Source organism: Pipra filicauda, unplaced genomic scaffold (genome assembly GCF_003945595.2).
Source record: "Pipra filicauda isolate LSUMZ 115617 unplaced genomic scaffold, ASM394559v2 scaffold14_size4853619_pilon, whole genome shotgun sequence".
NCBI lineage: Eukaryota > Metazoa > Chordata > Aves > Passeriformes > Pipridae > Pipra > Pipra filicauda.
This window is the reverse complement of record NW_024103985.1, coordinates 1,795,201-1,809,799: the sequence shown is the minus strand read 5'-3', so window position 1 is coordinate 1,809,799 and position 14,599 is coordinate 1,795,201. Positions and strand designations below refer to the sequence as shown.

Below are 14,599 nucleotides of genomic sequence, written 5' to 3'. Positions count from 1 at the left end.
TATTTATTCTTCCAGGTGTGCTAAAGAAATTACAGCCACTGCTGTTGAGTTAGTGGTAGAAGAAATGAGATATAACCCCTTTTGTTCGAGGCAGTTGAAGGAATTCTTTGGCTTTTTATTCCGAAAACATCTGTGTGGATGTTGTCCTTCAAAACTTCCATTAGTAATTTCATGTGGAGGCAGAGCTGATGCTGCTTGTTTTACTGATATTACCAACTCTGCATGGCAGCAGCTGTTTATACAAAAAAAAAAAATCACATACCTTTTTGGTTTTTTTTTGCCCGGAATTGAGAACTCGCCGTAGCACTGAATGGATTTTGAGTATGAGATTTTAAGCAAATATAATTAAACTGTCATTTCCTGACAGCTCACATACAAGGCTGTTTGACCACAATGGGCTTCTTGTAAACATATTCAGAAACCAAAAGTTAACAACACCAGAAACTCCTAATTCAGCATATTGGCCAACATTATATACCTGTGGACTAATTCAGTACTGCCTTAAGATACATATTTAGGTAAAGAGAGAGGCAGAATTAGGGAATGCAACACCTTCTAAAAAGAATTAGATATTTAAAAGTGTATCTCTCTCTATATAGTTCCTCTTCTCCACTTCTGGCTCATAACTTCTGGTTATTATTCTGGTTGTTATTTTTTTAATAATCAAACCCAGAAGAATTATGCTAAGCACTTCTCAGTAGGAGCCAGTCCAGTTGTCATGGGGGCAACAGTCTGCCATACAGCTTTTCCTGTTGTTTAGCCCATTGTTTATAGGCTAGACAGACCTCCAAAGAAATCACTTGGTTTAGGAAAAATAAAAATATTTCTAAGTGTTTTTAGGTTCAGAGCTGACAGAACAATTAACCTGACAGTATTAAAATGAAGAAATATTGGGGCTCAAAAAGACCATGAAAAGATAAGGAATGTCATCGTTGAGTATTCCAGAGGGAGGAGAAAAAGGGTAGATTTTGCTTGTAATATGAGGCCTCACTAGAGGAGCAACAGCCTGACTTCTTTTACAATAAAAATGGTGCTTTCTTCTCCAATACAATAACCTGTAGCCAAGAGAGGGCCTCAACACGCTCAGTGGTGCCCACAGTGGGGGTAATGGCAGAGCAGGAGTGAGGAGTGTTCTCCAGAACACATCTACCCTGTAATTTCACCATGAATAAAGCTGTAATTACCATCAGTTCAATCAGATTTCTGTCTTGATGTCATTTCTTCAAAATATGGAATTCTTAATTAATTCTCTCATCTCCCTCCCTTGTCCCGCTGTCGAACCCTGATGAGCAGTGGCATTTTCTGTGGGGCAGCACCGAGAGCATTAATGAAGAGAAAAGGAACAGATCAAGCTGACATTTTCCATCTAAACATCTTCTTGTTCTCCTAGGGCAAAGGTGAAGAAAGGTGTGAATGTTTTCAGTGTGAGAGCCAGCAGCCCCTACTTGTGGGACATCAGAGAGAGCATGGATTATACTGGGAAATATGCACCAGCTGTTATTGTTTGCCAGAGGAAATCTGCTGCCTCTGAAAGCAGGTAGGTAATTTCCAGCAGTATTTCTTTTAATAGCTGACAGTTGTTTTCCCTTCTCAAAGCATTTTGCCATGATTTTAATAAGTTTTACTGTGGTGGATGAGGAAAATGCTTTGGGAAAAGCCGTGGCTGTCTTTATTTTGTGCTGCATTGCTCATTCTACCACATATACTCTGAACAGAATGCTACTCAATGCTAATACTCAAATTAAAAGTCAGCAGGAAATACTGTTTTCACAAATTATTTAGAAGAACTTTCATATCTTACAATTTGGTTGTGACTAGTTTGGAAAAAATAAAAAAGAAAGGAAAGAATTTCCTTTCATAATCATTGCATAAATCACTTTCTCCTTATTATAACTCAGATTCTACACAATTCCTCTGCCAGAGTATCCTGATTTTTTCTAGTCTAAACCATATATTGTCTCATACCTGACTGAATTTCATTGGTCAAAGAAGCAATGTGTATGTATGCCAAGGTCAGAGCTTCCTACTGCCTGGCACAATCTGTCAGGCAGATTCTTTAAAATCACAGTTCAAAGCTGTTTGAAGCAAGTGTGAATATTTTCATTGACTGAGATGGGCATTGGATCAAAATCAAAGATTATTTCAACAATGAGTTTTCCATCACACTTTATCTTGTTGGGCCCATAGAGTGCATTTGCCTGATTTCTCTTCCTCAGCAGGAAAATATAAAGCAAGCTCATGGGGGAATTGAATCTTGGCAGCTTCCTTCCCTTCACTATTCATCATTCAGTGGCAAGCCTTCAAAATGACCCCTTGTACACAGAAAAATAAATTATTATGCCACTTTTCGTGCAGTGGTTGTGGTTCTGTGTATTTGCACATGCTGAGTATAAGCATTGCTTATTAAAAGAAATATGAGCTCATATACATATCAGATTTTACTGGGAAGAAAATCAAGTGAAAACAAGGTATGTGTGTAACTCCCCTGTAACTTCTGGTTTGACTTGTTCCACCCGAGTTCCCAGCTGAGATTTTGTGGTTTTCTCACTTTTGATAACTTCCTCACAGTTTGCAAACGAGTGAAAAATATTTGCAATGTATTATTCACTGTGTTGTTTCCATCATTAAATTTAATCTCTTTTGCTATTCATTTTAAGAAGCAAGCTCAGGCATTAGGTGGGGAAAGAGAGCGTGCTCAGTATTTTTGGGGAAGCTCTGTTGATGTTTGATGCCACCAAATAGGCATAATGGATAACAGTGAAATATTGGTGTCTCTTACCAGATGATTTGTTTCCATAGTTCACTTTGAAATGAGACAAACTCTGTCTGCACATTCTTTAATTTCCCCTTAAAAATCAGAGATCCGATCACACGGATGCAAAGGTGGCAGTGTTAATTAACTAAAGATTCAATGCCCTCGTGTTTCTGATAGTTTTACATGGATCAGAAAATAGTGTTAATAAAGCTGACTCACTGTGACAGGTGTAATTTCACGGGTTAAGGAGGCACTTGTGGGGTGACAAACTGAACCCGAACGCCGGAGCCGTTTCCTTGGCGGGGTTGGAAATACCTCCGTCATTTTATTGGGAGAGGTTTTGGCACCGAAGGCTCATCGTAACAGGATTAACATATAAATATTATCACAGCCAGCAGGGTGTTTTAGGAGGAATATTAACAGCAAATATTGTGAGTCTGTATGAGAATAACTAATTAAGCCCATCTGTCAAATAGGATTTGAAGTTCTCGTGCCTCGCTTATTCCGGGCTTGCGACGGTGTTCCAGTTTAATGGTGAAGCAGTTGCAAAGTTCTCCCCAGTTCTTCTGATTTCATTCTTGGGCAATAATAATTTTGTAACACTCTTAAGTGTTGACCCATGAGATTATTAGAGGGGTTTACTACCTGTAGCATCTGTACAGCACTTCTGTTCTTCCCTGTGAAGCATCAATCTTCCGTGCCTCTGTCGTCAAGCGGGTGACCAAAAAACCAAATAGAAAATGGTGCCATGGGAATTAACCAGTGGCTCAGAAATGTGACTTGGGAAACACTTAAACACTGATTGAATCAGGGAGGCACATCCTGGTATGTGCCCTGCTTTACTTATTTCCTTCACAAGTTGGCTGATCTTTCTTTTTCTTAACCTGTAATGAGGTGAATGGAATGGAATGGAATGGAATGGAATGGAATAGAATAGAATAGAATAGAATAGAATAGAATAGAATAGAATAGAATAGAATAGAATAGAATAGAGAGGTGAGATTAAGGAGTACTGCCTTTTCAGAATATTTTCTTGGATTGGTGCTGTTTCTCACTGTACCTGGGATGGAGCATCTTGCTGTGCTGATTGAAAAGAAGAATAGTCAAGTGGAAGATGTGGATTCCTGACTGTTCTTCCTCTGTGTTTGCTGTTGGACTGGAAACATGCCAGGTGGGATGGGCTTGGATGATTGTTGAGGTGGCTAAAGATAAAGATTTATTGGATTTTCCTCATTTGCAAAACATGATTGATAGTGCTTTCCTCTGTCCATAGCTGCTGTGGAGGCATTAAGCAAGATGTTCTGATGTGATACTAATGGGTGTCATGATCCTCTTAAAATATTTTATTCGTGTTTATAGTTTTGGGTCTAAATGTTGATTATTCCATTATGTTGCTGTTCTCTGTGCTTATGGCAGGAATGAGGCTGTTGATTCAACCAAGTGAAAAATAATTATAGACAAAGCTTGGCTATCTCTGAGTAGAACCTTAATGTCTGGATATGATCATTTGCTGCCTTATCTCCAAATAATTTTACCATGGATGAGCTTTGCTGGGTAATTTCCTTTTCCCTTTGTTTTTTTTTTCTGGAAATGTAGCAAGGATAGCGTTTGTTTTGATGCTTTTCTTCTTGCACTTTTGGGTTACAGCTCTGTAGCATTGAAGGTATTCCTGATTTAAGCTGCCTGAAACCTGAATCTGTTATTAGAGAACCTTATTTTCAGTTTGAACTACAAGTGACTGAATAAGTCTGTGATAATATTGACACAGTGAGAGACAATAACAGTATTTTCTGGGCTATATCCTTCGTTTGTTCCTGCGTGTCTCATTTATTCATGATATTGTATTTCACTGCTGAATTTTCTCAACACTTTTATAATAGAAGAAATTAACTTGATATTAGATAATAACAGGAGACAGAAAATGTATGGCAACATTGCCTTTGATTTTCCTACACAACATCTTCTTTCTATTACATTCATGCCATTAGCCTTAGTGCCCCGTATTTCTCCTTTTCAAACGTAGTTATTTAATATTTAGTTTTCATGTTGTAACAGCAGTGAGCTATTGCCTCATTCTCTTACTTGTTGCATCTGCCAGTACATTTGATAGACTCTCAAGAGTGTTGTAGTGCTAAAACACTTCTGAAGCCAACAAGAGCTACACATTTAACATAAATAACAGCCTAATAGCCACAATAATTACATTATGTCTCTTGCTGGTGTTCATCAAAATGCCTCATAAAAATAGTTTAATGTTTTAGATCGCCGTGATTTTTTTTTTCCTTGCTATCCATGTGCTCCCATGACTTTCTCAACTAGAAGTGTATTAGTGCTTGGAAAGAAAAATTTCTGCTCAATCAGAGAAAAAAACGCACGATGTAGTAAAAGTAATTCCGAGGTGTTTTGTCACATCACATCATGTGGGAATCACATGAGCTTCAGTTTACTGTGATGAAATAAAAGCAAGAAAAGGACTGCAGAAATCCTGTATACTTTCAGATGGGGCATATTCAAGGGGGATATCTGAAAAGCTGGACACTCAGAGTGGGTGAAGGGTTGGGTTAGGTTGTATCTTTGGGTATTTTGATGGCAACCCAAGAAATTCTTTGATTATGTGAATTCTGAGCAAAAAAGGTTTCTCCTGTTCATTTTTTAATGATAAATTTTAGGGGGAACAGGAGGGAAGGGAGAAGGGAGATACCTCTTATGTGGTTTCAAAATTGCTTTCTAGGAATAATTATTCAACCCTAAAAAATTTGCTATTCCCTCATCATTGATGCTGATGTAGTACATTAAGATATCTATTATCAAGCAGATATGATATGTTAATTTTTGAAATACCAGAGTTTAATTCCATTTATACTTCTGAGAAATGTGGGTAATGATCAGCTGGAAACATGTTTACCCAGGGTAGCTTTAGAATTTCATACAGTGTACAGTGTGGGTTTTTCTTTTTCCTTCTTTCCAGTTATCTGGAAACCTCCAGACTTCTAAGACTTTATATGTTGTGATGATGTGAAAGTACTGAACATCTCAGAAGTCATGCTTACATTCTACTATTTGAAAGCAATTAGTCACAAGCTTCTATTTCTTATTTTAAAACTTAAATGTGCCCTCTGAGAGAGAACCCTGTGAGATGTTGAGGCAAAATAAATTTGAATGAACCAAACCTCAGTGCATTATTCTTTTATAGGCTGACCCACTTTTTTCACTTTTTAAACAGAAAACTATTTTATTTATTAAGAAATTCGGTCTCTCTCAAAATCATTCCACTCAATGCTAATACACTACAGAAAATGTTTATGGCTATCATCTTGAATCAAATCAAAAGGAAAGAGATGAAATATTAACCAACAGCTATTAGAGAAAGGCATTATTAGCCAACTTTTTCACCTGTTTGTGACTCATTCATTTAAAACTCTAAAGTGCAGGAAAGCACTTCAAAGGCATGCAGATGGCCTTCTGGCATCTTAGAGCTGGACTCTTCCTGTCTCTCTGACATGTACATGAGGGAGATGGCACAGGGAAATTCAGCTGTCATTGCAGAGATGATTCCCTTTAATCTCAGCTGAATTTAGGGTTCTCCTTGCAGAGGAAGGCTATTCCTGTTCTTTTGGTTTGGAGCATAATGTTATTGGAAATGGGAAAGGTGACAATTAGCATAGAATTGCTGACACGGTCTTTTGAAGCAGTTCAAAAAAATGGAATATGATTCCCTCCTTCAGTGATTATCCTTCTGAAATATTAATGTACAGTTCTGCAGCATTTACCATCTCCCAACTGCCTGCCCTTGGTGAGATTCAGAGCATCATCCCAGGGAAATTGGTAAAGGTGAAGTACCCCTAAAATGTAACTTGACATAACAGTTCACAACAGGACTGAACAGTCAGGAAATTAAAAGAGATTATTGGTAGCGCCTGTAGCTTTTTATACCCCTGTGGTATCCCTTCATCATCTGTAGGATTTTTTTGTGCTGAATGGAAGAAAAGTCAGATACCACCTCTTTAGAAGGCAATATGATAAGCACAGAGGTAATATAAGGGCTTTTATTCTGCTCTGTGGTCAAGTGCAAAGAGTAACAATACACCAAAAAGTTTTAGGGCAGAGACAGGATCTACTGCAGTGCATCAGATTGTTGCTTTCTGTGGTTTTAGCAATGCAGGGTGAAGAATATCCACTAAAATAGTGCTCCACATAGAATACATTGCTATGTTAACAGTTTTCTCCTCATCTTTACCACTCCTGCTCTGGCTAAAAGGAACTGAAGAGTGTAATTGAAGCTTTAGTTGCACAACCCCTGTGGTCTGGTGCATTTTGCACCCTTTGTTTGTCGGGGTTCAGCGGGATCAAGAGGGATCAGGGACAGGGTTCTGCCTTTTTCAGTGGCGACCCAAAATCTGCAGATTTTCTAGGACTTGAAGCGGAGAGTTGGGATCATTGTCACAGTTGCACTGGCTCACACCCCAGGGGGAGCTGAAATTACTGTCAGCTCTCATTGCATGTGTAGGAACAGTGGTGGAAAGGATGAGGAAATACAATAAAGACATTGTGTTCACTTGAGAGGGTTTGGCACTGGGTCTAATTTGTCTTAGAATGGGTGGTCATGATTACATTTGGCTCTGCTTTTGCGACAGTAAATCCCAGGTGGAAAATAAGTGCATGGCTAATGACAGAGAGCAGGGATGGACGTGGTGTCCTGAGGGCCTGGCGGGTCCCAGGCTGTGGCCGTGCACTGCCTGTCCACCACCTCCAGCCCAGCTGCCTCATCCAGCTCTTTGGTCCACCTCTGTATTTCCTTGGAAGGAATCTTGTATTCTCTACAGTGGCACAGCAGAAGACAACCTGAGAAAGCATTTCTTACTCCGAGCTGGCCCAGTTCCACGCTCACATATGCCAGCATCAGGGTAACCTCTCCCAGCTCACTCAGCTGTGACCCCAGGGTACAGCTTTGAACAGGAGGAATTTTGGCTGCAGGATGTGTGCTTGTAAGGAAGGATGAATTTAATTTCCTGTCCCAGTTCATCTGAAAGCATGTTATTCCCTTTGTGTTTTTGGATTAAATCTTACTGACAGTTGTTTTACATATAAAAATAATCATGGAAAATATGAAATATTAGCGTATAATTTCACTTATACTTCTGAGAAATATGGGTAATGATCAACTGGAAACATATTTACCCAGGGTAGCTTTAGAATTTCATACTGTGTACAGTGTGGGTTTTTCTTTTTCCTTCTTTCCAGTTATTTGGAAACCTCCAGGTTTCTAAAAGTTTATATATTGTGATGATGTGAACATAGGATCCATAGATACTTCATATAGGAGGTTTCCTAATGATCCCAAAATTTATTGTATAACCAGGTACTCAGTATTCTCTAACTAGGAATTCAAGAAAAGGTGTGCTGTCTCCATCAAGTTATTGTGATAGCTCAAAGGTTCACTGGATGAACCTGGGAAGTCCTGGGAGGAATTCTGATGATTCCTGTGCTCAAGTAGCTATAGAAAATTCTAATGCTTGCGTGGGAGTAGTCAAGAGCCGCATTTTTGGCATTTCAAGAGGTTCTCAAGACACAAAGCTGTCTGTGATGTGCTGGTAATTAGCCTTGTTTTCTTTGAGAGATATATATACATATACAGTACTTCTATAAAATGAGGTTCTATAGCACAGTGTTCAGCATGACTTTGCTAAAAGTTGTCTAGAGGGAGTCTTCTGAAGATGCTGTAATTCTTCAGTTAATTGACCTGCCTCTGTAAAATCTGCAAACAATAAATAATGTTAGGTGGTTAATCCCCTTCCACTGAGAGTTCTTGGCATGGAGAGCTGGGAATCAGGTAGTTTGAGGGAAACAGTCTAAGCCTGAGTAGTTTGCTGACAGAAGTCAGTCACAGAAAAGGCAGATAATTCATGGATACAGAGGGGCTTTTGTCCTCTCTTCTCTCTTTCTCCTTGGGTGACATGCAGGGGTTTTCTGGGTATTTCTGTATTGTGCTGAAGTAGCTATTTCCAACAGCCTGGATGCATATTTGGTGTCTTTGTTTTTACCCTGGTGTTACCCAGTGTAATAAATATAATTTTAAATCCGAGGATGAATGATTTCCCTTAAGAACCTTCAAGATTCATCATCATTATGTTTGCTCTGGGTTTGTGGTACTTAGCACTCTAGTTCTCAAACCTTTAGTAGCCCAGAGGCTGAAAATAACAATTCCAGTGGGACAAAACCAGTTTGTTCCCTATTACAAAAGAGGCAGCAAGTGAGTAATCTCCTGTCTATTAAAAATCTAATATTAAATGCAAAAGTGTGTCTTGTGAAAATATCTCTAATAGTACTGTTGATTTTTTTTTTTCCTTGGAGGAAATCTTGTAAGAAGTAATACTAATTACTCAAAGAGTTGGAAAGTCAGTGGATGACTGAAAATATGAGCTGAGGCTGAAAATATGCCTGTTGCTGTTGGAGCATGGGGATTCCCATGTTTTGGATGAAAAAGTCATTAAATCTATCTGTCACATCTAAGTCAACATACAACAAAGTGTGGAGCAGAAGGTTAACTGAATTATGTAATACAGTCTAGCATCCTTCTAAACTGTAAAACTAATCCTAAATAAATTCCAGCTGCAAGTACAAGGCTGAAGTTCACTGGGCATTTGAGTTATTTTATGGCTTCAACTCTTAATGTACAGATTTATCAATGCCATGAGCAAGCTAGAATTGCAATATTAAAGATCTGTGGGTGCTTTATGTGAACTGATGATGCAGGCAGAACTCACCCTCTAATTATTTCACTTTGGTCACCTCTTGGGCTTTTAACCACCCATAGTGGGGTATAGTAGGGCTTGATAAAAGCACAGAAAGGACATGGGATAAATTGAAGGACAGTTCTGACTCTAATACATGGTGTCTATCAGGGTTTATGTGCTTGCAGTGAAATGGAGTTACATGGCCAGGCTTAGATGAGCTCCATGTGAGCAGATACACTCAGCAGGGAGCTGCACTGAGCTGATCACTGAGACAATGCAGAAGTCACTGCTCTGTTGGTTTATGACCCCCTGTAACTGCACAAGCCTTAATAACTTGCTCTGGGTCATGTGGGAAGTGTGACAGAGCAGGATTTAAACAGGGAACTCCTCATCTGTCAGCTACTCCCGTCAGAGTAAACTTGCACCAGAGGCTGCTTTCTTTTTTTATAGTCAGGAAAAACCTTCCCTCCCAGGAGTTTAGTATACAGAGTTCTCTGGAACTGGTAGTGTGTCTTAGATCTCTTTTTTAAGAGCTTCTATTGACTTCCATGCCAATAGAAGAAATCAGGTGTTGTTAGGAGAACGGGATGCCTTGTCCTTGTGGATGTAGCTGATTCTGATATACACACATGTAAAAATAAGGAGCAGGACAGAAATTTGAGGTGTAGGATCCCATGGGCAGAGCTGTCTGTGTGTTCACTGGATATTTTGGGTTACATGCAAGGAGTGTGTAATGTGATTCATTCCTCCCCCTGCCTGGTAATCTGCAGCAGCAAGTGGTGCTTCCACCTCTACCAACACACCCCAGCTCCTGCCAATGTTTTCCACTTAAAATCTGGAGTATAAATTTTTAGGGTTATATAGAGCTGTTCTAAAGTGCACTACACTTTCCATTTGCACCTCTGTTAAAAGTCTGAACCTTTCAGTTTGAAATCCATCCTCACTGTGTAAGTTTATGAACTGTGTGTTCTATGTATGACACCAAACTTGAGCCTGGGAATGCACGGAAAAGATGTTACATAAGAAGTCAGACAAAAGTACATTTTAGGGTGTGTGGGAGTGGGGAATCAGGTTGTATCTTCTGTGGAGGGAGCCAGGGAGGGAAGATTGGCTCGTTGCATGATTCTTTGGGAAAGTACAGGGGTCATTAGAGGTTACTAACCCGTTTGTTACTCAGGAAGCCTGAGGGGTTTTCCATATAAGATGTGTAAATATGATTCTGGATCAGGTGTAGTTTGAAATGTGAGTAACTGACAGCTCTGCTGTTCTGCCTTTGATATGAGCCTGGTCCAGGCTGGTCATGATGTGAAGTCACAATCCACAAGTGAACATGGCCACAGAGCCTGTGCACCACTGATTCTGCCCTCAGGTGGATGATACAAGGAAGATGAAGGGATCTGTTGGCTGTGAAGTGTCTCTGTGGTTGAGATCTATATTGCCAGGCTGGTAGCTGAGGGATTGCCTGCACTTATGTAAACGTGTTAATGTTATTCTTAGTCTCAGGGGTTACCTAAAGCTGATATTCAGATGTGAAATCAGCTGAATGGATGACTACTACCTCCAGCCTTTCTTGGGGTGAATTTTCCCTGGCATATTGCAAGAATGCATGCCTGCCTTTTTCTCACCTTAGCTGAAATACTAGAAAAACACCTTCAATGTTGACAGGATACTATCTTTTCCAGAAGTCTTTATTTACTGGAAGCTTTCTTAAATCCTAGTTTTGTGATGGATTTCTGCATGGACTCTGTGGAACGGGATAGCTACTCAATGCATACTGCCAAAAGTGAGACTGTATTGCTTTCATCTCCTGTTTCTTACATGGCCTTTCTAAATCAACTGTAACAAATCAATCCCAAAGCACGTGTTTGTGATGTTTATGTAGTTCTCATTTCAGCTATACCTTAATGCACCAGCATCTCCATAGGTCTGTCTGTAGCAGCACTTGCAGTGCAGATGTGCTCTTATCCCTTGTTGAAGAAAAAGGTTGTTATACCCAGAAAAAATATCTTGTGGAGAAAGAAGAAATAACGTGGTGGTAAATGGGACACAGAGCCACGTGCTCCTTCAGCAAACCCTGGTCTCAGGGTGAGCAGAGTCCTAGAAACTGGGACTGTGTGGGATCAAACCTGGCGTTTCCCTGTCAGCTCGGGAGAAGGCGAAGAGCAGGGCAGAACTTCGTTTTCAGTTTATTAGGCTCTTCCATTTAATCTTGCACTAGAAAGAAAATAATTAGCTTGAATAATTTCCAATCCAATTAATCTATTCCTAAGTGGCAAATATTGTACCTGGAAACGGATCGATTATGAAGTGTTTCCTCTGAGATGCGTTTTCCCGTTAATTGTTGAAGCAATTAATTTTCTCACGGACACATGCAGATCTTTGTGTGAAGCAGCTGAGGCAAGGAAAGCAGAAGGCCTAGAAGGGAACAAAAGATGGCTATAAAAAAATTAAGATTATCCCAGATGTAATAAATATAATGTATGTACAGGGTGTTATATGTGTTGCCCGTACATTATGCATTTGTCAACATCCATAATGGAGAAGCTTTAAAAAGTTGCAGAAATTAGGACATCTCAGAATTAGTCTTTCATGCATATTCATTAAAAACAGTCTTACATGAACACATGGTACTTCTTCCATAGAATTATGGGCAGAGGAGAATTTGGCAGACAAGCTCTGACAAGACTCGGCATGATGTGTTTTTCAAAGTAACGTCTCCCTCCCGCCCTGAGACTTACAGTTTTGAAAAATGTGGGCAGATTTTTATAGGGAAAACAAAGTGCAGTTTTGCATTTTGGATGCAAAATCCAAAATTTATCCAATTTATCCCTTGCCAATTTTGGAGTCCTTGCTTGGAAGCATAAGAAACTTCATAATGTTCTTCTATTTTTTTTTAAATGTTTATTTCCAATTCTGAACATCTTTTAATGTGAACAGACAGTGCTGTTCTCCTAAACTCTGTTGCACATGGCTAAATGGCTAAAACTTAACTTGGTTTTCCCAGAATTTATAAACTAGGTGCACCTCTGACATGAAAATTTATACCTGAGTAGCTTCATTTTTTGCAAGATTGTCAGCTACTGAATGGAGGATGGTGCAACAAATAATTTTGAATGGTCTTAATTATTTTTGTAGCTATCAAACCCACAAAGGTTATATTGCCCTAATTTCACCAATATCTCCATTTTATGTTAGAGATACACATACACATTCAGTGTATTGTCTATATTGCAGTTGCTTTTAAGTTCTGGTAGATTGAATCAGGTTTGATTTTATGCACAATTCAGTACCAAGAGCTCTGTGGGAGAGAGTGGTGTTGTGGGTGTACTCTACACTGGCTTTATATATTTTATTGAGATAAACCTCTGACTTAGTCCTTAAGAGACTCAAAGAGAATTACAACGTCTTGATGAAAAATTACTATGTATTCAAAAATCAAGACTTTGTTCCCGTAAATGACATGAAAATAAATCTTGTTTGCAGTGGTTCTCAGCAGCAAATGATCAAGGATTTCTCTGTCTCTGGTGCATGGGGGTAAATGATAGTTTCAGAAATGTAGCCTTATGATCAAACCTTTGAGATGGTGGGAATCAGCAGTTATTCTGTAAAAGCAGTATTTTTGCTCTTTATTTTAGGTTTCTAGTTTTGGCACTCTCATCATGCTTATGTAACTCTCTAGGAAAATATCTCTTGTTCAGTGGTTTAGGGGGATTAATCTTGTTTATGAAAAGAAATGCTTCTTCTGCTTCTTGGATAAACCACAAATAAAGATTTTACTCGACAGTCGTAATCACGACTTGTAAACACACTGAGAAAGTCCTAATGAGCTGCTAATGATAATCCAGGTGCTTCCATCAGAAACACAGAAATGGCAGAATTTAATTATAAGGAAATGCACAATTATCAGACAGGTGAAAACAACTCTTAGGTAGGAGAATTACTGTCAAGCACAGTCCTGTGTATATAGATCTGCTGCCCAGCTGGGGTAAAAAATTATGCTCTTGTCCTCACTCCAAAGACTGAATATATAGTTTTCCATTAAAAAAAAATACAGTAAATGGAACCTCTTAATGTGGAGAAGGAAGAATTGTGCTAGGGGCAGAGTAGAGAAAGCAAATATTTAGATGAAGACTACAAGGAAAAGCTATATGCATATTTATGAAGATTCTTACGATGCAAACACAGGGAGGACTAAATTACATCGCTTCATTTGTACCCCCCAACCTTCTTTTAATATTTTAATAAATGCATTTGTTTTTCTGGATTGCCAGTTAGGTTAGTCTGACAGTTCTGGGAGTAACAGTTGAAATACTTGACTAATGGTGGTTATGCCGTGGTGCTTGGTCAGGTTGCCTGTTCTGCAGCTGTGGAGCTACAAGAGCTGTGGAGGATTTGCCTTTCCCACTCTTCAGGGGTTTTTGGTTTAGCTGAGTTGCCAAAGAAGGTGATTCCTGGGAACTAAGGTGGAGGTGTGGCCATTCACTCACCTGTGAGCAGAGAAAAACTGGGGGTGTTTGAGCCCTTGTTTGTGTATTTACCTTTCTTTGCAGAGCTGAGTCACACGCAGGACATGTTCAGGGCATTGTGTGCTGGTCCCTAACACAGAACCTGCCAGAGGAGGGGAGCTGGGACATGTTCAGGGCACTGTGTGCTGGTCCCTAACACAGAACCTGCCAGAGGAGGGGAGTTGGGACACGTTCAGGGCATTGTGTGCTGTCCCTAACACAGAACTCTGCCAGAGGAGGGGAGCTGGGAGCAGGTTGGTGGGGAGGAAGGAGAAGCTGCCTCCCGACAGCCCAGCAGAGAGTTAATGCTGATGGGGCAGTGGCAGATTGAGTGCCACAGCAGTGCAGGCACCTCATGGCCAGGCTGTGGGGCACTAACCTTCCACTGAAGGCAGAAAGGACGTGCCTGCTGCCTTCCCCTAAAATCAGGGCAGTTCCCAGCTCCGGTGGGGTGTGCCGAAGGGAAGGTTAACCAGAGCTGTTGGAAACGGTGTCTCCCAAGGAACAAGCAGTGCTAGGATTGTTGGTTAAACATCTGGCTTTGGGGCAACATTCCTAAACACCATTTTTCACGGCAAGTTCCAAGTCTCTCAGATGCTATGGTT

At 39.9% G+C, this 14,599-nt stretch overlaps 1 protein-coding gene across 1 annotated transcript in view; it reads left to right on the top strand.

The window, feature by feature from the left end:
* Nucleotides 1-14,599, top strand: part of TMEM132D (transmembrane protein 132D) — a 228,451-nt gene that overhangs the window by 88,972 nt on the left and 124,880 nt on the right. The window contains exon 3 of the mRNA XM_027733166.2: nucleotides 1,391-1,537. Coding sequence (XP_027588967.1) covers nucleotides 1,391-1,537 — 147 coding nt within the window. The remainder of the gene's footprint in view (nucleotides 1-1,390; nucleotides 1,538-14,599) is intronic.